The sequence below is a fragment of the Cebus imitator genome, unplaced genomic scaffold (assembly GCF_001604975.1).
Source record: "Cebus imitator isolate Cc_AM_T3 unplaced genomic scaffold, Cebus_imitator-1.0 Scaffold469, whole genome shotgun sequence".
Lineage (NCBI taxonomy): Eukaryota > Metazoa > Chordata > Mammalia > Primates > Cebidae > Cebus > Cebus imitator.
The window spans coordinates 1,514,429-1,538,246 of record NW_016107784.1 but is presented as its reverse complement, the minus strand read 5'-3'; the positions used below and the strand labels follow the sequence as shown (position 1 = coordinate 1,538,246).

At 38.7% G+C, this 23,818-nt stretch overlaps 1 protein-coding gene and 1 pseudogene across 3 annotated transcripts in view; both read left to right on the top strand.

Moving 5' to 3' along the window:
• Nucleotides 1–23,818, top strand: part of LOC108291868 (PZP alpha-2-macroglobulin like) — a 70,113-nt gene that overhangs the window by 9,979 nt on the left and 36,316 nt on the right. For all 3 annotated transcript variants that reach the window (XM_017512340.2, XM_017512339.2, XM_017512343.2), the window contains exons 8-15: nucleotides 1,031–1,142; nucleotides 1,472–1,586; nucleotides 1,725–1,834; nucleotides 3,706–3,867; nucleotides 5,520–5,747; nucleotides 7,256–7,319; nucleotides 17,006–17,148; nucleotides 18,041–18,190. In XM_017512340.2, the coding sequence (XP_017367829.1) occupies nucleotides 1,031–1,142; nucleotides 1,472–1,586; nucleotides 1,725–1,834; nucleotides 3,706–3,867; nucleotides 5,520–5,747; nucleotides 7,256–7,319; nucleotides 17,006–17,148; nucleotides 18,041–18,190 (1,084 nt within the window). The remainder of the gene's footprint in view (nucleotides 1–1,030; nucleotides 1,143–1,471; nucleotides 1,587–1,724; nucleotides 1,835–3,705; nucleotides 3,868–5,519; nucleotides 5,748–7,255; nucleotides 7,320–17,005; nucleotides 17,149–18,040; nucleotides 18,191–23,818) is intronic.
• Nucleotides 6,179–7,153, top strand: LOC108291873 (annotated as a pseudogene).

The window sequence follows — 23,818 nt, the reverse complement described above, 5'->3', positions numbered from 1 at the left end:
AGCACCAAAACGCTGAGGCCTCTGCCTCATTTCAGCCTCAGAGCAATGGCCAAGGAGTTATGTGTCTAACTTGATAGGGCCCTGTTGCAGATGTCTCTATCTTGGAGAGGGGTTTCAGAAACAGCTCTTTTGATTCTATCTTCTTAGCGATTTCAGAGGCATTTGCAAAGAGAAAAGAAAACTAACGTCCCAAGCAAAATTACTGTTTACTATTTCATTATCTATCTTCTAATGAGAGAAAGAACCACTATAACACGTGCACACGCATATCCCCACAAATTATTTTGTTTTCACATGCCTTGTGGTGTTCCTCGGCCTCTTTTTCTCCCTCTCTCCCCTCTCTGTGCATGTGTGTAAAAGTGCACTTGTTTATTTGTGTGTGTGCATTTTGTGTGTTAGATTCGCTTAGTTATTACGTACTTATTTTTAGTTTGTCATCTAAATTTGCTCACGTGGTATGCAGAATAAGCTTAGATATTATTAAAGCAAAATAAAAAAGAATGATAGAAAATAAATAGATTAAAAGGAAGAAAACATTTTTTTAAGTGAGAGAGTCTCTCCCCCAGGCTGGAGTGCAGTGGAGCGATCTTAGCCCACTGTAGCCTCACACTCCTGGGCTCATGTGAATCTCCTGCCTAAACCTCCTAAGTAGCTAGGACTGCAGGTGTGTGTCACCATACCGGCTAATTTTTTTTTAATGTTGTAGAGACTGGGTCCCGCTGTGTTACCCATGCTAGTCGGGAACTTTTGGCCTCAAGGGATCCTTCTTCTTGGCTTCCCAAAGCATTGGAGTTGTAGGCATAAGTCACTGCACTTAGACAAATGGGAAAAAAATTAATTCCAAAGAAAATGTGGTGGTACAGTGCAGTCAAGTTTCAAAGGTTTTAATGGATAACATTTCTTGAGAGAGACGTTTTCCAGACAGGTTTCTACTTGATGGGTGCCCAGATGATAGATGTATAGGGAACTGACTGGTAGTGGAAAATGCAAATAGCTGTTCTCAATTCCTGATTTATTTCTCATATGCCAGATACACCTATGGGAAACCTGTCCCAGGACTTGCAACTGTGAGCCTGTGTAGAAAATATTTTCCTGTTTCTTATTGTGCTGTCAAGGAAATCTGCGAGGAATTCAGTCAACAGGTTAGTATGTGGTATTCTCTCTCAGTGCTGTCACTTTTTATAAACAGTGAGAGACTCCATTTTATGAACTAGAGAGAGGGTATCAGAACAAGCTAATTCCAAAATATCCGCAGCCAAAAAAGGAATTTCTGTTTTTAGTCAACAAGATTCTCCTTTGGATGACTAACTTTGGAGGTAACAAAGCAGATATGAGTATTGAGTTATGGAAGGTCAATTAACATGCTTACCACAAAAAAAAAAGTTTTCTTGTCATTATAGAGAGAATAGTAGATTTAGTGACTATTGGTCTTAATCGGTATGATATTTATTGGTTTTGGTATTTTTCTCAGCTCAACAGCAATGGCTGCATCACCCAACAAGTACACGCAAGCATGCTCCAGATTAAATATACGGGCTTTGAAATGAAGCTCAGAGTGGAAGCCAGGATCAGAGAAGAAGGAACAGGTGTGAGTACTGAATGAATATGGGATATAACACAATAAACATTAATTTACTTCCCATAACAAAATAAGGGTCATTTGTAGGAAAGAAATTTTAGAACTAAAGTAACTTCTAAAAGTACTGACTCTTTATATTTTTTAGATGTGGTAGTCACTGCAAATGGGATCAGTGAAATCACAAACGTTGCATCCAAACTCATATTCGTGAAAGTGGATTCACACTTTAGACGAGGAATCCCCTTTTTTGGACAGGTAAGGTATATTTTAATTCACAGGTAAGCAAACTGTCCAGATGCACCTAAGCCCAGGGCACAGTGTTGTAGCCCACATTTGGTTAGTATTACCAGTTAATTAATATCACCAAAACCATGAAACCAAGGAGAAATATTTTCCTTTCTAAATATCACTGATGAAATGTACAGACACACACTAAACTATTATGAGAATCAGAGATTTATTTTAATATGTAGCTAATAAAGATACTTAACGTAATGTGACTTAGTTATTATATCAAATTTCTTCTTTCATCTAGTTTAGAATAAATGATATTTCTGTCATGACTCAGCCAGCATCAGAAGTTTCAGAGTTTATAACATTTATGGCTGTCTGTGTCCTTTTTTCATCTGTTATTCTCTTTAGACATAAGTAAATAAGTCTTTAATTTTAGGCATAGGTATTAAAATAGTGTGCCCTTCATGGTTATTATTATTGTATTGTTTATATGTTTAATGTATATATTTTAACAGTAACAAAACAAATAAAATATTAATTTTATTCATATAAATAATTTTACCAGTTTTATAATTAGTAAATAAGACATTTGACCAGACATAGTGGCTCATGCTTATAATCCCAGCACTTTGGGAGGCCAGGGTGGGGGGTGGGGTGGGGAGGATCACCTGAGGCCAGGAGTTCTAGCTCAGCCCTGGCAACATAGTGAGACTTTGCCCCTACAAAAAAAAAAATATATATATATAGCAGCTGCTGGTGGTGGCATGCACCTGTAGTCCCAGCTACTTGGGAAGTTGAGGCTGGAGGATCCCTTGAGCTCAGAGCTTTGATGCTGCTGTGAGCTATGATGCTACTATTGCACTCCAGCCTGGGCAACAGAGAAAGACCTGTTATGGAAGAAAAGAAAAGAGGGAAAGGAAAGGGAACGGGAAAAGGCAGAGAAGGAAAACAGGGAAGAAGGGAAGGGAAGGGAAGGGAAGGGAAGGGGAGGGCAGGACAGGGAAGGACAGGGCAGGGCAGGGCAGGGCAGGATAGGGGAGGGGGGGGAGGGAAGGGAAGGGAAGGGAAAAAACTTTCTCTTGTGGGTTTTTTTAGGTGATTTGTTGTAAGAGATAATAATAATGTTATTAACTAACGTTTATGGAATAATTACCATGAATCAAATATCTTCTAATGTATTTTTATTATTTAAAAAAAAATTTTAATTGATACATCATAGTATCAGTTTGGGGGAGTACATGTGATTATTTAATACATTCAAATAATTTGTCAAGAACCAATCAGTAAAATTGAGATATTCATCACCTTAAATATTTGTCCTTTTTCTGTTAGAAATTCAAATGATTCTCTTCTGGCTATTTTTAAATCACAACAGATTATTGAAAACTATAGTCACCCTACTCCTCTAATGTATTTTTAAATAATTATTTTATCTTCAATACTATCATATGAAGGAGGCAATACTGTTATCCCCCTTTTAGCGAACGTAGAAAACTAAAGCACAGAGAAGTTAAGTGACGTTTTTAGCTGCCAGGGTAGAGTTCAGTACGCAGCCAAGCATTCCAGCCTCCATCTATGTGAAAAGGGAAAAACAGCCAGTTTAAATTCATTTCTGTTTTTCTAGCTCCAGGTACATATGAAGCGGCATGCTGTAGTTGTTAAAAGCCTCCCTGACTCTAACGGAAATACTCCAAAATTTCATAGATCAGCTATGTAGGAATGAGAATCCAAATAGGAGGAAACATTCTGTAGTAAATATGAAGGTTTGCTGGGGTTTTTTGGGCAGGGGGGAGGTTGTTGTTTTAGTTATGGCAGCAAAAGCATTTGTTCCCATGACTTCAGTCCTCTCTGGGTGTTATCCACATGAACTATCAAGTACTTTTCTTCTTTAGGTGCTTCTGGTGGATGGGAAAGGCGTGCCCATCCCCAATAAACTCATCTTCATCTCCGCGAATGAAGCCAACTATCACTTTAATACAACCACCAATGAGCAGGGTCTTGTACAGTTTTCAATCAATACTACTAATATCTTGGCTAATAATCTTTTTGTCACAGTAAGTATGGAAAGACAAACCTCTGAGGTCAAAAGGAAATATTAAGAACAGTGACGTATTCAGAAGTGAAGAAACAGATTGCATTTAAGAGTAAGAAATAAGAACATAGCTAGCTTTGAGGTTATAAATTTGCAGATAATAGAATTTCATGAAAAATAATAAAGGCATTAGAAAAGACACTACAGGGGAGGCCGAGGCAGGCGGATCACAAGGTCGAGAGATCGAGATCATCCTGGCCAACATGGTGAAACCCCATCTCTACTAAAAGAAAACAAAAATTAGCTGGGCATAGTGGCGCGTGCCTGTACTCCCAGCTACTTGGGAGGCTGAGGCAGGAGAATTGCTTGAACCCGGGAGGTGGAGGTTGCAGTGAGCCGAGATCACGCCACTGCACTCCAGCCTGGCGCCTGGCAACAGAGCNCAAAAAAAAAAAAGAAAAAAAAAAAAAGAAGAGAAAAAGAAAAGGCACTACAGAATTGCCTGATCTTTTCACTATCATTATCTGTAACATTTTATATATCATGAAAAAAAATCTTATTTGATTTGAGTCTTGAACAATATCAGCTGCTTCAGCAGTTCATGTAATTTGTTTTATGTTTTTTTTCCATGTGTACTTAGAAATTTTGTAAAGTGATCACACACACACACACATACACACACACAATACACATTGTCTAATGATGATGATGGAAATATTTCTATAGCTAAAAAGTTTTCATGCTTGTTATCTCAGACAAAGAAGTGATAAAAGATCACAATTTATGGATTTCATGTAGATAAATAACATAAATTATTTCTGTTTCTTAGTGTTTACTTGTTAATTCAATTTAAAAATATGTAATGATGTTTAATGTTTTCTATGTGATAGACACTTGCTTTCCCTAGGATTTAAAAGGTGAATAAATAGTGTCCCTACACTTTAAAAGTTCCTATTTTCATAGAGTTAACAGATCTGTGAATTATTAGTGTGATGTGTTTACATGCAAAAGTTTTTTTTTTAAATAGGAACTTTATTATGAGAGCAAAGAGAAGAGTCCATAACATATGCCTAATAAATTTAGGAAAAAATAAGTGCGCTCTGAAGAAAATCTAAGGAGCAGTTACCACAAGGGAATGGATAGAATCGTGTGCTAAACAATATATGCAAGGCTTAAAGTTTCAGAAACCACGTAGGTCTTAAAGGTTGGAAGTCACAATAATGATAAGAGGCATAAATGCTAATTTACTAAGGATTACTATAAACAATTTTGAAGCCCTTAAGGTAATAGAATATTATATTAATATAAAACCTAATTTTAATTAAGCCAATTTATGAGGTAATTCTAATACCTGAAAAATCCCATTTCCACTTGTTGGAGTTATTTATCATTCTCACTGGGACATCATTTTTCTTCTAGTTCTGAGGGGCAGAAGGAAAATGTCAAAGTAGTAATGAGTTAGCAGAATCAGGGCAAAAGAGAGACATTTGTGGATGATTTCCTTTTATTTGAATGTTGGGAGGCTGAAAATTCATTTATTTCACTGTCAACCAGTATGACGGAGAGCCGTAGTGTATTTTAGAGTGGAAGACAGTTTTGACTATTCATTTTGGCGAGAAGCTAAGGTGAAGAATTTCAAGACAGTATTCTTACTTTGTTTTTGTGTTTGCCCAGGTTTCCAGTGAGCATCCCAGCTTTTGTTTTCCCTATTCATGGGTAGCAGAAGTCCACCAGCACGCTCAGCACACTGCAAGTCATGTTTTCTCCTTAAGTGGGAGTTACGTTGACCTGGAGTCTGTGGCTGGTACTCTGCGCTGTGGCCACACACAGACCATCAGGGCACACTATATGCTGAAGAGACAGGCCGTGGGAGAGCTGTCGGAGTTCAGTTTCCATTACCTGGTAAGAATGAAGCCATGGAATACAATGGCAGCTTGTCAGTAGGCAAAAGTGGTCAATAGGCTCAGGAACGTCAAAATAAACTACTTGCACACAGCCATGCTGCGTTCTTGTTGTGCGTCCTTCATTTCGTGAGTTTTCATGAGGTTGATTCTCTCCAGCAGAGACTTGACAATTGAAAGTGAGTCATTTTTTTGTTTTCAGGGAATATACTTGATTAATCTACCTCCCAGACAGCAAAATGCCAAAGGCTAGAATGCTAACATTCAGCTAAATTGTAACAACTATTTACAGAGCACTGTCTGTGAGCCACGTGGGGCTGGGCCCGGTTCTCCTCCACCCACCCACCCAGCCCCTCCTCCACACAGGCCTGGGGCCATCGGCGCATGCGCGGTGAGGCTCGCAGCCGAGTGTGGCACTGGGCGGGAGCCGACATGGCAGCCGAGCGCAAGACATAGTTGTCCAAGAATCTGCTACACGTGAAGTTTATGCAAAGGGGACTGGACTCAGAAACCAAGAAACAACTGGAAGAAGAAGAAAAGAAAATCATTAGTGAAGAGCACTGGTACTTGGATTTGCCAGAGCTTAAAGAGAAAGAGAGTTTCATAAGAGAAGAGCAGAGTTTCTTATTATGTGAAGGTCTTCCCTATGGAAGAATGTCATTCAGAGGATTTCATCCTGAGGTGGAGAAATTGATGCTTCATATGAATGCTAAGCACAAAGCAGAAGTTGAAGATGAAACACTGAAGCTCGATGTGTCAGATGAAGAGATGGCTAGAAGATATGAGACCTTGGTGGGGACAATTGGGAAAAAGTTTGCCAGAAAGAGAGACCATGCCAATTATGAAGAAGATGAAAATGGAGACATGCAACCGCTTAAAGCAAAGAAGATGTTCTTAAAGCCCCAGGATTAAGATGGATGCGTTAAGCCATGGCCCACGGGTGCTTCATGGACGTCAGCGGCGGATCTGGAGCTCATCCCAATGATGTCTCTGTAGTTATTAATACTGTAATGTTTACTTTTTAAAGAGATGTATCATTTTAGAAACATGCTGTTTTTGAAACAGATGTTGATGGATGTTGTACATCCTTGGCTTAATGGTGTTCATTCAGAGTGGATTTTTAGCTCCCTGATCTTCAAATGTACATTGTTAGAGGGCTCCTTCCTGAAGAGTTTTTTGACCTCTGGTTTCTCTTAATACAGTTCTCCAGTCACTGACCTTGAATTGACTCATGTAAACTAATGCCAAAGTTTAAATTGCCCTTTATTATATTTATCAAGAATACACATGCCTCTCCGGCTTTAAGTATTCACATGCTACCAGGTCATTATATGGTATTATGTTGCTTTATTTAAAGCATTGAATTAATAGAAAAAATTGTTCTGTAATAAAAATCTACTTTGACATTAAAAAAAAAAGAAAGAAAGAAAGAAAGTGAGTCATGTGGGGAGACGATGCTGAGATCTGTGTCCAGCTCAAGAAAAGTTCTTTACTGTTTTTTCATTTCAGATCATGGCTAAAGGAGGCATAGTCAGATCTGGAACCCACACTCTGCCTGTGGAGTCAGGAGACAGTGAGTATCCTCAGGTTTATCTCTCCTTGCTTCCCTAACACATCCTTACCCTTCCCTCAGTGACAGTTCACCAATGGGGAAATCATTTCTATCACCTCTTCACAATAAGGAGGACACACACGAAAATACCCTTCTTGTGACTCTTTGGCATCTTAAAATTCGACACTCAACAGATAAATTTTGTTTTCTACTCTGTATCAGTCACTCTGCTAAAGGATACTATTTTTTTCATTTTAGTTTCTTTCTTCTAACAGTAAAATAAAAATCTTTTTAAAATCTAAGCTTATTTCCATTCATCTCCACCCCTAATAAAATGTACATTGATTATGTTAATATTGCAGAGAAGAGCAGAGTAATTATCATGGGAAATGAGAAGGAAGAAAGGTGCTAGATTTTTTTTTTTTTCTGTGCCAGGCCATGAGTACTTTATACATGAAATTGGATTCCCTTCAAGAATAAAATGGGGACTAAGGAACCAAGATTATTTTCCATTCTAAGTCAAATAATGTAAAGGTTAAACCACTGAAAAGAGAACCCATGAACATTTTTGTAATTAAGCTAAACTAAGGCAAACATTTTATCAACTTTCACTGCACCCCTGAGCTAAACTTAATAACCGTTAGGATTTGCTTCATGCCTAATATTTTCTCTTTTTGTGTTTTCTCTTCCTGCTAAGCTGGAAAAATAAAATATCCATTTTTAATTTTTATTTTTCAATTTTGAAAATTGAAACAATTTTGAGAAGGTTGAAATATACAAGTTATTAATCAGTACTCAAATAATTAATAATTATTTTAATTAAGCATTAAAGACTGCTGCCAGTTTTGAATATTGGTTTTTCCCACTGCTAATGTAGAGACATTTAGATATGGAGACTGGACCCCAATGTGTAGGTTGTTCCCCTTCAATTCTTGTTGAATAATTTTCTTGTAATGCTGCTATATGTATCACATTCACAGCAATAATCGAAGGTTTTAAAATATTTATTTTTTCTTTTCTAATATTTCAACTTGAATTTTCTTCATAAAAGGAAGAGCCTGTGTAAAAATCTCTATATAGTAAAATGAGGAACAGTTATTTAATTATTTACTTTGTGAAGATGCCACAACATTTTATTGAAAGTAACTGAGTCAATTAGAAAAAATTTCTCTATATAGCTAATTACATCAATTGTTTCATCAAAAAACAATGTTAACCACATATTTTAATACTTATTAATTACTGATTTACTTTCCACAGAATTATCAAAAGCCGTTACACCTCTAAGATACAAGAAATAATTTTGTTCACAATTTGCCTAAATTCAAATTTTTTAAACTTTTCAAATTGTCCAAGTTGAGCTTCCTCATATTGTTTTCTTTTTACACTATTCTTCACACTATCCAAATTATTATTCCTAAACTATTTGTCTGTTTAATTTTCAGAATTCAGATTTTAAATAATGAAGCCTTCTCAAATTTTACTATTTTTATTTTGTTTTTTAATCTTTCATTTTAGGTTTGAAGGATACATGTGCAGGTTTGCTATATAGGTAAACTCATGTCACAGGGATTGTTGTTCACATTATTTCATTACCCAGTTCTAAGCCTAGTACTCAACAGTTATTTTGTCTGATCTTCCTCCACCCACCCTCCACCCTCCAGTAGGCCTCTGTGTCTTCTGCTCTCCCTCCTCCCACCTTCCACCCTCAGATAGGCCCCACTGTGTGTTGTTCTCCTCTTTGTAGCCTTATGTTCTCATCATTTAGCTCCCACTTATAACTGAGAATGTGCAGTATTTGGTTTTCTGTTCCTGCATTATTATGCTAAGAGTAATAGCTTCTAGCTCCATCTATGTTCCTGCAAAGGACATGATAGTGTACATTTTTATGGCTGCATAGTTCCATGGTGTATATGTACCACATTTTTTTTTATCCAGTCTTCCACCGATGGGCATTTATGTTGATTCCATGTCTTTGCTATTGTGAATCGAGTTGCAATGAACATAAGTGTGCATGTGTCTTTATGACAGAACAATTTCTGTTCTTTGGGAATATACCCAAATATACTGAAATTCTTGACTCGAATCATAGTTCTGTTTTTAGCTGTTCGAGGAATTGCCACACTGCTTTCCACAATGGCTGAACTAATTTACATTCCCACCAGCAGTGTATAAGCATTCCCTTTTCTCCACAACCTTGCCAATATCTGTTATTTTTTGACTTTTAATGATAGCCATTCTGACTGATGTGAGATGATATCTCATTGTGGTTTTGATTTGCATTTCTCTAATATTCAGTTGTATTTAGCTTTTTTCATTTGTTTGTTGGCCACGTGTATATCTTCTTTTGAAAAGTGTTTATTCATGTCGTTTGCCCACTTTTTAATGTGGTGGTTTGTTTTTTCCTTGTAAATTTGTTTAAATTTCATAGATGGTGGATACTAGACCTTTATTGGATGCACAGTTTGCAACAGTTTTCTCTCATTCTCTAAGTTGTCTGTTTACTCTATAGTTTCTTTTGCTGTGCAAAAGAAGCTGGTTAGGTTAATTAGATACCATTTGTCAATTTCTGCTTTTGTTGCAATTGCTTTATGCCTTTTCTTCATGAAATCTTTTCACTTCCTATGTCCCGAATGGTATTGTCTAGGTTGTCTTCCAGAGTTTGTATACTTATTGGGTTTACATTTCAGTCTTTAACCCATCTTGAGTTGATTTTTGTATATTGTATAGGGAAGGGGTCCAGTTTCAGTCTTCTGTCTATGGCTAGCCAGTTATCTCAGCACCATTTATTGAATAGGGAGTCCTTTCCTTGTGTTTGTCAGCTTTCTTGAAGATCAGATGGTTGTAGGTGTGCAGTATTATTTCCGGTCTCTGTATTCTGTCCCATTGATCTGTGTGTCTGTTTTTGTACCAGTACCATGCTGTTTTGGTAACTGTAGCCCTTTAGTTTAGTTGGAAGTTGAGTAGCATGATGCATCCTCCTTTGTTCTTTTTGCTTAGGATTGCCTAGGCTATTTGATCTTTTTCTTAATTCCATAGGAATTTAAAAATAGTTTTTTCTAGGTCTGTGAAGGACGCCATTGGTCATTTGATAGGAATAGCGTTGAAGCTATAAGTTGCTTTGGGCAATACGACCACTTCATGATACTTATTCTTCCTATCCATGAGCGTGGAATATTTTTCCATTTGTTTGTGTCATCTCTGATTTCTTTGAGCAGTGTTTTATAATTCTCATTGTAGAGAGCTTTTGCCTCCCTGGTTAGCTGTATTTCTAAGTATTTTATTCTTTTTGTGACAATTGTGAATGGAATTGCATTCCTGATTTGGCTATTTGCTTGGCTGTTGTTGGTACAGGAATGCTAGTAATTTTTGTACAAAGGAGTTTTTTGGCCAAGACTATAGAGTTTTCTAGATATAGAATCATGTCATCTACAAACACAGATAGTTTGACTTCATTTCTTCCTATTTGGATGCCCTTTATTTCTTTGTCTTGACTGATTGTTCTGGTGCTTATTATTTTGAGGTATGTTCTTTCAATATCCAGTTTATTGGGAGTTTTTAACATGAAGAGGTGTTGAATTTTACTGAAATCCTTTTCTGCATCTGTTGAAGTAACCATCAGTTTTTGTCTATACTTCTGTTTCTATGATGAATCACCTCTATTGATCTGCATATTTTGAATAACCTTGCGTCCCAGGGTTGAAGTCTACTTGATCATGGTGGATAAGCTTTTTGAAGTGTTGCTGGATTTGGTTTGCAAACATTTTGTTGAGGATTTTGCATCAGTGTTCATCAAGGATATTTGGTCAGACTATTTTTTATGTGAATCCCACTTCTCCTCATTGTGGGGAACCCCACAGCCCAGGACTCCAAACACCACCACCTCACCCCCATCAGGATTTTCAGGCTGGTAGCAACTCAGTATTTCCCTGAGACAGAACTCAAAGAAGGAGAGGCTGGCTGCCATTTTTTCTGTCTTGCAACCTCCATTGCTGTAACTTTCAGGCTCTGAACAGCAAGTAGGGATTAGGGTGTGGCATGGATTCCCTGCACAGCACAGCTGACGCACTAGTTATTTTAGGTGAGATGTAGGTTGTTAATTTGAGATCTTTCTAACTTTTTGATGTGAATGCTTAGTGCTATAAGTTTCCCTCTTAACACTGCCTTAGCTGTGTTCCAGAAATCCTGGTATATTGTATCTTTTTTCTCGTTAGTTTCAAAGAACTTCCTGATTTCTGCCTAAATTTTATTATTTGCCCAAACCTCATGCAGGAGCAGGTTGTTTAATTTCTATGTAATTGTATGATTTTGAGAGATTTTCTTCATATTGAATTCCATTTTAATCACCTGGTGGTCCAAGAGTGTGGATTGTATGATTTCATTTTTCTTAATTTGCTGAGGGTTGTTTTATGTCTGATTGTGTGATTGATTTTAGAGTAGTGCCATGTGCAGTTGAGAAGAATGTACTTGTTGTTGTTTTGGGGTGGATAGTTCTGTAGATGTCTATCAGATCCATTTTGATCCAGTGCTGACCTCAGATTCTAAATGTCTTTGTTAATTTTCTGCCACAACGATCTGTCTAATACTGTCAGTGGAATGTGGAAATTTCTCAATATTATTGTGTGGGAGTCTAAGTCGCTTTGAAGGTCTCTAAGAACTTGTTTTATGAATCTGGGAGCTCCTGTGTTGGGTGCGTATAGATTTTGTTTAGTTGGGTCTTCTTGTTGAATGAAACCCTTTACCATTATGCAATTCCCTTCTTTGTCTTTGTGTGTGTGTGTGTGTGTGCTTTCTTTGTTTAAAGTCTGTTTTGTCTGAAATTAGTCTTGCAATCCCTGCTTTTCTCTAATTTCCATTTGCTTGGCAGGTTTTTCTCTTTCCTTTTATCTTGAGCCTATGGGTGTCATTGCATGTGAGATGGGTCTCTTAAAGACAGCATACCACTGGGTCTTGCTTCTTCCTCCAGCTTGCCACTGTGCCTCTTGAGGCATTTAGTCTGCTTACATTTGAGGTTAATATTGAGATGTGTGAATTTGAAACTGTCATCACGTTGTTAGCTGTCTGTCAACTTGTTTGTGTAGTTGCTCTATAGTGTCACTGGTCTGTGTACTTCTGCGTGTTTTTGTAGTGGCTGGTAATAGTCTCTCCATTTTATATTTAGTGCCTCTTTCTAGAGCCCTTGTTAGATGGGTCTGGTGGTAACAAATTCCTTCAACATTTGCTTGTCTGAGGAGCATCTTATTTCTCCTTCACTTATGAGGTTTAGTTTGGCCAGATATGAAATTCTTGGTTGAAATTTGTTTTCTTTAAGAATGTTGGCTGGGCACAGTGGCTCATGCCTGTAATCCCAGCACTTTGGGTGGTTGAGGTAGGCAGATCATGAGGTCAGGAGATGGAAACCATCCTGGCCAACATGATGAAACCATGTCTCTACCAATAATACAAAAATTAACTGGATGTGGTGGTGTGCGCCTGTACTCCCAGCTACTCAGGGGGCTGAGGGAGAAGAACCACTTGAACCCAGGAGGTAGAAGTTACAGTAAGATGAGATCTTGCCACAGCACTCCAGCCTGGTGACAGAGTGAGACTCTGTCTCAAAAAAAAAAAAAAAAAAAAAAAGGCTCCCAATCTTTTATGACTTGTAAGGTGTCTGCTAAGAGCCCCACTGTTAATCTGATGAGCTTCCCAATCTTTTATGACTTGTAAGGTGTCTGCTAAGAGCCCCACTGTTAATCTGATGAGCTTCCCTTTGTAGGTGATTTGTTCTTTCTCTCTGGCTGCCTTTAACACTTTTTTTTCTTTCATTTCAACCTTAGTGAATGTGATGATTATGTGTCTTAGGGATGACCTTCTTGTGAAGTATATTTTGGGGTTCTCTGTATTTTCTGAATTCAAATTTGGTCTCTCTAGTTAGAAGGGGAAGTTTTCATGGATTATATCCTAAAATATGTTTTCCAAGTTGCTTTCATCCTGCTCATTTCTTTCAGGGATGCCAAGGAGTTGCAGATTTAGTCTTTTTACATACATAATCCAATATTTCTCGATCAGAGGTTTTGTGCATTCCTTTTCATTCTTTTTTCTTTATTCTTCTCTGATTGTTGTATTTCAGAAAGTCAATCTTGTAGCTGGTTTTGCACTGGCAGCCCCAGTGCAGGGGCAGAGTCCTGGCAAGGGTGGGGTTGGTGGACTTAGTGCCTGAGATTCTTTCAACAGCTTGATATATTCTGCTGTTAATGCTTGTGATTGCATTATGAAATTCTTGTAGAATGTTGTTCAGCTCTATCAGGTTGGTTATATTCCTTTCTATACTGATTATTGTGTCTGTCAGCTCCTGCATCATTTTATTGTGATTCTTTAGCTTCTTAGATTGGGTTTCAACATTCTCCTGACTCTCAATAATCTTCATTCCTATCCACATTCTGAATGATATTTCTGTCATTTCAGCCATCTCAGCCCAGTTAAGAACCCTTGCTGGAGAACTGGTGTGATCGTTTGGAGGAAAGAAGATGCTCTGGCTTTTTGAGTTGTCAGAGTTCTTGTGCTGGTTCTTTCTCATCTTTGTGAGCTGATGTTTCTTCAGTCTTAGAAATTGCTGTTGTTGGCCGGAAATTGCTGTTGTTGGCCGGGCACAGTGGCCCATGCCTGTAATCCCTGCACTTTGGGAGGTTGAGGTGGGCAGATCATGTGCGGTTGGGAGTTCAAGACCAACCTGACCAACATGGAGAAACCCTGTCTCTACTAAAAATACAAAATTAGCCTGGCATGGTGCTTCATGCCTGTAATCCCAGCTACTTGGGAGCCTGAGGCAGGAGAATCACGGAGGCAGAGGTTGTGGTGAGCCGAAATTGGACCATTGCACTCCAGCCTGGGCGACAGAACAAAACTCTGTCTTTAAAAAAAAAAAGAAAAAAGAAATTGCTGTTGTTTCCATTTTTTCCTCTTATCTTATGTGATGACCTTTGGGGTTTGATTGTGGTATAAGGTGGGTTCGGTTAACTGACTTTGTTACCAGAAGGTTCATGGGCAGTAGGGACCCGGAGGGGCAAGGCTTAGCTCAGGGTGCCTGGATTGTATGCTGTCACTCTGGGAAACTGGTATCTGGCTCCGACTTTGTTCTCTGGCTCCTCGAGGTTAGGAACCTGCTGCACTGAAGGGGCCAAGGTACTCCCAGACCACTGATCACAACACTCCCATGGGTGATGTCAGCCAAAGCACTTTGCAGGACAGTGGCAGCGGGTTCAATCCTCATTCACATGCAACAGCAGCAGAGGCAGTGGCAGAGCGGTGGAGTACACACTCATCAGCTACGGCAGGGTGCTAGCAGGTGCCAGGTTGCTGGCCTTTGTGCAGGCATTCACAGCAATGGTCATAGTAATATGGCTCAGGGGATTGGGGGATCCCCACCAGCAACTGTGCATGCATTTGCATTGATGGTGGTGTTAGCATGGGGGTGGGGCGCTGGTGGGTGCAGGACTGTATGAATCTTTTGTGTGCATTCACACTGGCAGCAGTGTCTGCATGTGGCTAGGGGTGGGTCTGTGCATTTTGTGCCTAGTTTTGCACTGGCAGCCCCAGTGCAGGGGCAGAGTCCTGGCAGGGGTGGGGTTGGTGGACTTAGTGCCTGCCAATGCTCTGACGTCGGTGGCAGTGTGATGGGATAGGGAGCGATGGAGTGTACTCAGGCTGCCAGCAGTGGCAAGGCAGGGTGCACGCACACACATGTGCTGGGAAATTGCATTATTAAAAGCTTTAATTTCCTACCACTATTCTTTGCAATAAAGTCCCATATTTTGTTTTGCTGTTTTTATGACATTTCAATCTACCCCACCTTCCATGTTGAACTCAAGACACAATGATAGAAGGGCTTCCTTCCTTTTAGAAAAGGAACTTATTTCCTTTTTGACGTTTGAGCTAAATCTTGATCTGTCCAACTCAACAGAAATATGAATGGCATGACACAGCCTTAATGATATTTTAAACTTCCTTTCTTCTCAAACTTAGAGTTTTGAAGTATAAATACATAGTGATATAAAATAATAAGTAATGTTAGGCTAACATAAAATTTACATAAAGTTAGAAAAATTCCATATTCTACATAGAGTTAAAACAGTTTTTAATTGAGAACCACCCATCTCAGGGCTTTAATATCATCATTTTTAAAAAGGAAATTGTGTCCATGCACAGTGGCTGCTGCCTGTAATTGCAGCACTTTGGGAGAGTTGCTTGAACTCAGGAGTTTAGGACCAGCCTGGGATACACAGCAAGACCCTATCTCTACAAAAATACATAAAAAATCAGCCAAACATGGTGTTGTGCACCTGTAATCCCAGCTACTGGGGAGGCTGAGGCAGTACAATCACGTGAACCCAGAAGTTCGAGGCTGCAGTGAGCTATGATTGCACCACTGCATTCCAGCCTGGGCAACAGAGCAAGACCCTGTCTCCAAAAAATTGCATTTATTTAATGCGTACTACATAACATTATGGGACACATATAGATAGTAAAATGGCTACCATAGTGATGCAAAGTAACATGGCCATCATTTGTGTTTGTGCTTGTGGCAAGAAGAGCTAAAATGTACTCACTTAGCAGAAATCTAAAATATACTACCATTTTATTAACTACAGTCTTCATGTTGTGTATTAGATAGCTATCCTTGTTCATCCTGATATTATATTACACTTTGTAAAATATTTCTAAGGATATTAGACTTAGTTTTTAACACATATAGTCAAGAAAAAATAATCATAGTTCTTCTACAGTTATGATTGTCCTTGTCCTACATTACTATTTTGAGTTTCAACAATGTCTAGAGACTCTGTTATCGTGTGTATTGTCTAACTTCACCAAGAATAAGTTACTGGAGAACAACTTAGAAACACAGAAATTTAAAGCAATATAGCTGAGAATCTGGGACAGGAGGGATGTAGAGGAAAGGAAGACGTGGAACCAACACCAGATGGTATCTGTCTTCTCTTTATGTACCAACATCCCAGAACCTTTGCTGTCCGTAAGTCTCTCGTGGTTGTATAATTACCATTATTCAACTAAATGTGGGCCATCTACTCAAGTCACCGGTGGACTGTTCAGAAAATGGAACTTTTGTTGTTACCCTTTTGTAACTACCTGATGGCCCTTTAGCCTGCTTTAAAATGTAATGTATTTTCTGAAGTGTTTTCTGGTACCATTTAATACTTCCAGTAGAAATATACTAATGTACTTATAAGAGTTTAACACTGCAATGAAAACTCTAAAACTTAAATATTCTTTTAGGAAGTTCAACTAGTATGAACTTTTTTTTTTTTTTTACATACAGTGCTTTTTAAAAGTCATATATTATAAAATAAACTCATTATATCTTACAAATTATACCTCTATATTTAAATTGAGAATCACCCCTAGTCTGAAATGTAAATAAAATATTGTCACATAGATATGCATAAAATTTGGAGCCACTGATATTTAATTGATTAAGGCAACAGTTAAGTGGAATATCAGATTTAAAAAATGTGAGTGAAAGGAACTTTGTTAACTTATGCCACAAGTGAAGTTCTGAAGGGATACATTGGCCTACTAATTTCACCACATAACTAAATACACATGAAGAGACTAAGCCATTGAACGAATGGACACAGTCCAAACTGGGTAAGACCAAGGAACAGCGTCCTGACTTATCACCATCCTGTCTCACTCTCTCCATGTTCCAGTGAAAGGCAGTTTTGTCTTATCCTTGCCTGTGGAGTCAGACATTGCTCCCATTGCACGAATGTTCACCTTTGCCGTTTTACCAGATGGAGAAGTTGTTGGAGACTCTGAAAAATTTGAGATTGAAAACTGTCTAGCCAACAAGGTGAGTGATTTAACATAAAATTCAAAGAACACAAATAAATGATACTGTAATCTAGATACTGCCATCTATTTCACCCCAGAGAAAACTGAGTTCAGAAAAGTAAAATGGGTTGCCCAACAGTTCCCAACAAGTTTACGTAAGACCCACATTTCTAGGCATCTAGTACAGCACTTTTTCCATTACACAAAGCTGTTACCAAATAAAATACAGTCAGTGTTGTGTTCATGATGGTCTCCTCTGCTGATTCAATTGTGTGAGAATGTAAAATGCTAAGACTCAAAAGTTCCCAAATCCTGAAGAAAAAGTACAAATACCTAGAATTACCTTATTATGTATCAGAGATAAAGATGGCCAATGGGGTGCGGTGACTCACGCCTGTAATCCCAGCACTTTAGGAAGCTGAGGCTGGTGGATCATGAGATCAGGAGTTCAAGACAACTCTGGCCAAAATGGAGAAGCCCTGTCTCTACTAAAAATACAAAAAAGAGCTGGGTGTGGTGGCATGCACCTGTAATCCCAGCTACTCAGGAGGCTAAGGCAGGAGAATTGCTTGAACCCGGGGGGCAGAGGTTGCAATGTGCCAAGATCATGCCACTGCACTCCGGCCTGGGTGACAGAGCAAGGCTCCATCACAAAACAAAACAAAAGATGGCCATCTAAAAGTTAAACAAGGTGTCTATCCTTATTCTGCTTCAGTTGTCTCCATAGGACAAGACTAAGGTACTAAGAAGCCTTTGCAATATAGTGAAGGAAAGATGTAAAACAGATTTCTGACTGAAATTAACAACACAGTCATATCAACTGAATATAAGGATGACTTAGGAAATGCAGGTGACTGCAAGATCACAGAAGTGGGGAAAACACTGGTTGACTTTTCCTTCATTTCCCACAGGTGGACTTGAGCTTCAGCCCAGCACAAAGTCTCCCAGCCTCACACACCCATCTGCGAGTGGCAGCTGCTCCGCAGTCGCTCTGTGCCCTTCGTGCTGTGGACCAAAGTGTGCTGCTCATGAAGCCTGAGGCTGAACTCTCCACGTCCTCAGTGAGTTTTCAGCAGCCTCAGGGACCAGGAAGGGCCATGCCAGGGGCTTAGAGCAAGAAGTCTCTATTGAGAGTAAAATGTAGCCGTAAAAATACTTACCGTTTGTCTAGTCCCTGATAGTTTCGTAAGTTTTCTTGCTTAGTCTGCCCAACATTCTGGAGAGTATTAGTCCCAGTTTAAGATGAGAAAGTGAATTCAGAATAGTTGAGAGATTTGTTCAAGACTGAGTGACATAAGCTGAGATGTGATTCTGAAACTCTGCCTGCAAGTTTTGATTCCTTCTATGACACAACTTCTATTTATATAAAGAATCAAATCTCAACCTCAGTAATTAATGTCTTACAATAAGTAATCTTAATGAAACTATATTTTGTTAAGATTCCACACTTATGTGATAGTCATGTTTAAAACAGTGAGTAAATGAATGTGTTGCCAAAGTATTAGGTAATTTGGACCCTGTCTCAGGGAGTCACTTTTGGTCACTGGAGTATCTAAGCTTGTTATAAAATTAATACCTGCAAACATAAGGGAAGTTATGTACCTTTTAACACATCTAACTATTGATGTCTCGAGAGTTGTTGGGATCTGTGAAAGTGATAATAAGTGATTTGAAAATTATTTTCTATTTTTTAAAAAAAGACCTACTACACCTTTGTTAGTAATCTTGATTCACAGACTAAAATTTTAATTCTCTGCTATTTATTACAGTTATATTAATTCATGGGGGTAACATTTAGCATGTCATCATGACTTATTTATTTTATTATTTCAAGCTTACTACATGTTGGATCTGTTGTAGAAGCTGAGGAAACAGAGGGAAACATACCACAGTCCTTGTCCTTATAGAGGGTCAATTAAACAAAGGCTATAGATGACTCAGCAAAATAAAAGGTGAACATTGGTTATTAATTGCCATTTGGAGAAAATACTATCTAATATGGGATTTTTGAAGAACAATTATCAGAAGGAAGGGAATAGCTCAGAACCTACTTGTCTAACCTATTTAAAACTAGATTACTCATATTTGAAAATTTTTTAACATAATACAAGAAAAAATGAGGTTGTTATGATTTGATCATTGACAAAAAGTTATGAGAAATTTTATAGCTTTAACTGCCTCATGAATCATCAGTTAAAAGAGTCAATCAACTTATCTGTTTGGTAGGTATTATTGATTTTCAATGTTGGTTGACAAATTAGAAATATGAAAGTTTCTTTTGTTTGTTCTAGTTTCTACTTCATGTCCATTAAAATTTTAAACTCTGACATAGGCTTGGCATGGTAGTTCATGCCTGTAATCCCACCACTTTGGGAGGCCGAGGAGTGTGAATCACAAGGTCAGGAATTCAAGACCACACTGACCAAGACGGTGAAAACCGTCTCTACTAAAAATACAAAAATAGCCTGCTACAGAGGCAGGTGCCTGCAATCCCAGCTACTCAGGAGGCTGAGACAGGAGAATCGCTGGAACCTGGGTGGCAGAGGCAGTGAGCCGAGATAGCACCATTGCACTCCAGCCTGGGCAATAAAGTGAGACACCCATCTCAAAAATAATATCAATAATAATAATAATAACTGTGAGATAACTATAGCTGAGACCCTGTCCTATTTTTACTTATCAAAATTAACATTCTTGAGGTTGGAGCATACCCACTAGTGCCCCCTTATCTGCAGGGGTATGTCCCAAGACCTCCCGTGGATATCTGAAACTGTGGATAGCACTGAACCCAATGCCATCAACCAGAACACGTTTCTGTTCCTGTCTTCCACCCACAAATTTAATGCCTTTTCCATCTTAACAAAGCACTTATTGCATGCTGTAGCCATAATTTTTGTAGCTTGAGATGTGACAGCAAAACTAACATGAATTTCTTTTTCCTTCTTCACAATTGCGTGGATAGAAGATTCGTTCTTGCCATAGATCTTAGCAACCTCAGCATACATTTTCTTTTCTTTCCTTATCAAGTGGAGAACTTTCACCTTTTCTCATAAAGGAAGTACTTTCCGGCTTCTCTTCCACTTCTGAATTGCCATCATCAGTACTCTGGTCCAATGGGGCCGTTATAAAGTCAAATAAGGGTGAGTCGATACTGTGGCACTGTGCTACTGTGACGGTCAATCTTACAACTGAAGAGACTAGGTGACTAAAGGGCAGGGGGTGACTACAGTGTGGATCCACCGGAAAAAGGGAGAATTCACATCCTGAGCAGGATGAAGCAGGATGGTGGGAGATTTCATCATGCTGCTCAGAATGGCAGAAATTTAAAACTTATGAATTGTTTATTTCTGAATTTTCCGTTTAGTATTTTTGGATCACAGTTGACCACAGATCGTGGAAATCTTGGAAACCAAAACCGTAGATCGGGGGGACTCCTATAATCAAAGTTTTTCTCAATCTTGATTTGTATTTTATTAATAGGTCAAAATATCTCCTCGTAGGATAATAACTATTATACAAGAGACAATGACTATGTTTCTGTATTTTAGTTAGAGAAAACAACTTCAAGAAGTTAATCGGAAACAGGAAAACTTTCTGAGTGCTTTGTTTGGAAACATGCCTGATATTTTTACCCTCCGTAATGACGACCAGTCTATTCTAAGCTATTAATTTCAGCATGGACTAAAGGAGTTTAGTTTGCCTCTCAACAGTTCACGTCCGTCTTATTCTGTTTGGTCATATACATTTAATAGTCGCTTCAGTAAGGGCTGGTAAGCTTTGAATGTTGTGAAGGTGGGAAGGAATTATGAACATATCTGGAGATTTTAGATGATAAAGTTACAAAAACCTTTAAGCTTGGTTGCTTTGAATAACAACAGAAATCATTAGTTCACCCAATATAAATAATACATGTTCATTTACATACCTGTTTAATTCTACTCAAAAACAAATGTAAAGAAAGTAGAAAGGGTTTTGTGTTAGCTGTCCATTGCTGCTTAACAATTTTCTTCAAAACCTAGTGGCTTAAAACAATCAACATTTCTTATCACATGCAGCTTCTGTGAGTCAGGAATTCAGAGCAGCTTAGCCAGGTGGGTCCAGCTTGTCATCTGCAGTGACTGTGATTAGCATGGTGGCCAGAGCTGCAGTCACCTGCCAGCTTGACAGCTTGGAAGATCTGCTTCCAAGACAGGTTTCTCGAACGCTATCGTCAGGAGGCCTCAGTTCCTCATCACACAGACGTCCTAGCGCTGCCGGTGTCCTGATTTTCTCCAGAGCATGTGACCCAAGAGAGCTAATGTGCTAAAGTTGTAATATCTTCTGTGACCTAGGCTTGAAAGTCATGTCTCCTCACTTCCACAATATCCCATTGGCTATAGTGGTCTACCTTATTCATTGTGGCACAAATAATGTTAGGGCATGAATACCAGGAGGCAGAGATTGTTGTGGGCAATTTTGGAAGCTGTCTCCACAGCCTGATCTCTGACCCCCAGAAATTTATGAGCTCCCACATGTAAAATACACTCGATCCTCTCTCTGAGGTCCCTAAAATTCTCATTGTAAAATAGTAACAGCTCGCAGGCTAAATATCATTTAAATTAGGTCCAAGTACAGATAATGCCCCTCAGATATGATTCCTCAGGTACGATACGTCTAGATACAAAGGCATTGAACTAATGTGTACTCAAGTTATTTGGCCTTACACACTCAACGTACAGTGGTAGAACTGGTATAGAACAATCACCATTGACATTCCTGTTCAAAAAGGGGGAAGCCAGAGGCCCTCAAGGGTTACTGGTCCATAGTTACTCTGAGATCAAGCCAGACAAATGGAAGTTCTCTGATTCAGACTCAATCGTACATCAGTCCAGGGATAAATATTCAGGCCTCTGGCCGTGCCCTGTAGATTCTTGATTCTGTTGAGTCATCTTTTTTCAATAAAAAGTACCCTGCGTTTGCAATTGCATAGACATTGGTCTACCCAATATATATGATATAAGTTCACTTATGTGCCTATGTGATTCCTTTATTTTTATTTCGAATATGGACTACCTTTTGTTTATTTATTTATTCAACTTTTATTTTAACTTCAGAGGTACAACAAATACATCTGGGTATTAAGCCAAGCATCTATTAGCTATTCTTCTTGATGCTCTCCCTCCCCACACCCTGCCCTCCAACAGGCCCTGGTTAAGTGTTGTTCTCCCCATGTGTTCTCATCATTCAGCTCCCACTGATAAGTGAGAACATGCAGTGTTTGGTTTTCTGTTCCTGTGTTAGCTTTCTGGGGATAATGGTTTTCAGCTCTATCCATGTCCCTGCAAAGGACATGAACTCATTCCTTTTTATGGCTGCATAGTATTTCATTGTGTATATGTACCACATTTTCTTTATTTAGTCTACCACTGATGGGCATTTAGAGAGATTCCGTGTCTTTGCTATCATGAATAGTGCTGCAGTGAACATATGCATGCATGTATCTTTACAACAGAATGATTTATATTCCTTTGGGTATACACCCAGTAATGTGATTGCTGAGTCAAATGGTATTTTCACCTCTAGGTCTTTGAAGAATTACCACACTTTCTTCTGCAATGGATGAACTAATTTATACTCCAACCAACATTAAAAAAGCATTCCTTTTTCTCCACAACCTCACCAGAATCTGTTGTTTTTTGACTTTTTAATAGCAGCCATTCTGATTGGTGTGAGATGGTATCTCATTGTGGTTTTGATTCATGTTTCTCTAATGAGAAATTAAAGAAATAATTATGCTGAGGGTTTTTTCATACATTTGTTGGCTGTATTATGTCTTATTTTGAGAAGTGTCTGTTCGTGTCCTTTGCCAACTTTTAGATGAGATCTTATTTCTTGTAAATTTGTTTAAGTTCCTTGTAGACTCTGGATATTAGGCCTTTCTCAGGTTAACAGATCGCGAAAATTTTCTCTCATTCTTTAAGCTGTCTGTTCACTCTGATGATAGTTTCTTTTGCTGCGCAGAGCTCTTTAATTAGATCCCATTTGTAAATTTTTGCTTTTGTTTCAGTTGCTTTTGGCATTTTCACCATGAAATCTTTGCCGGTGCCTATCTCCTGTACAGCATTGCCTGGATTTTCTTCCAGGGTCTTTATAGTTTTGGGTTTCACATTTAAGTCTTTAATACATCTTGAGTTAATTTTTGTATATGGTGTAACGAAGGGGTCGTGTTTCAATTTTCTGCCTATGGCTAGCCAGCACTCCCAGCACCATGTATTAAATAGGGAATCCTTTCCCCATTGCTTGGTTTTGTCAAGTTTGTCAATGATCAGATGGCTGTAGGTGTGTGGTTTTATTTCTGAGTTCTCTATTCTGTACCACTGGTGTATGTGACTGTTCTTTTACCAGTATCATCCTGTTTTGGTTACTGTAGCCTTGTAGTAGAGTTTGAAGTTAGGTAACATGATGCTTCTAGCTTTGTTCTTCTTGCTTAGAATTGTCTTGGCTAGGAGAGAGATCCAAGATGGCTGATCACTAGCAGCTCGGGATTGCAGCTCCCACTGAAAGAGCAGAGAACGAGAGGACGCCACACTTTCAGATCAATTTTTGTTGCTCACACACCAGGAGATTCCCAGCGGAGGAGCCCCACGTGTCGCCAGCGTGACTCTTGAGGCCGGTGAGGCAGTTTTGCCGCTGCCTTGGTGTGGCGGTTC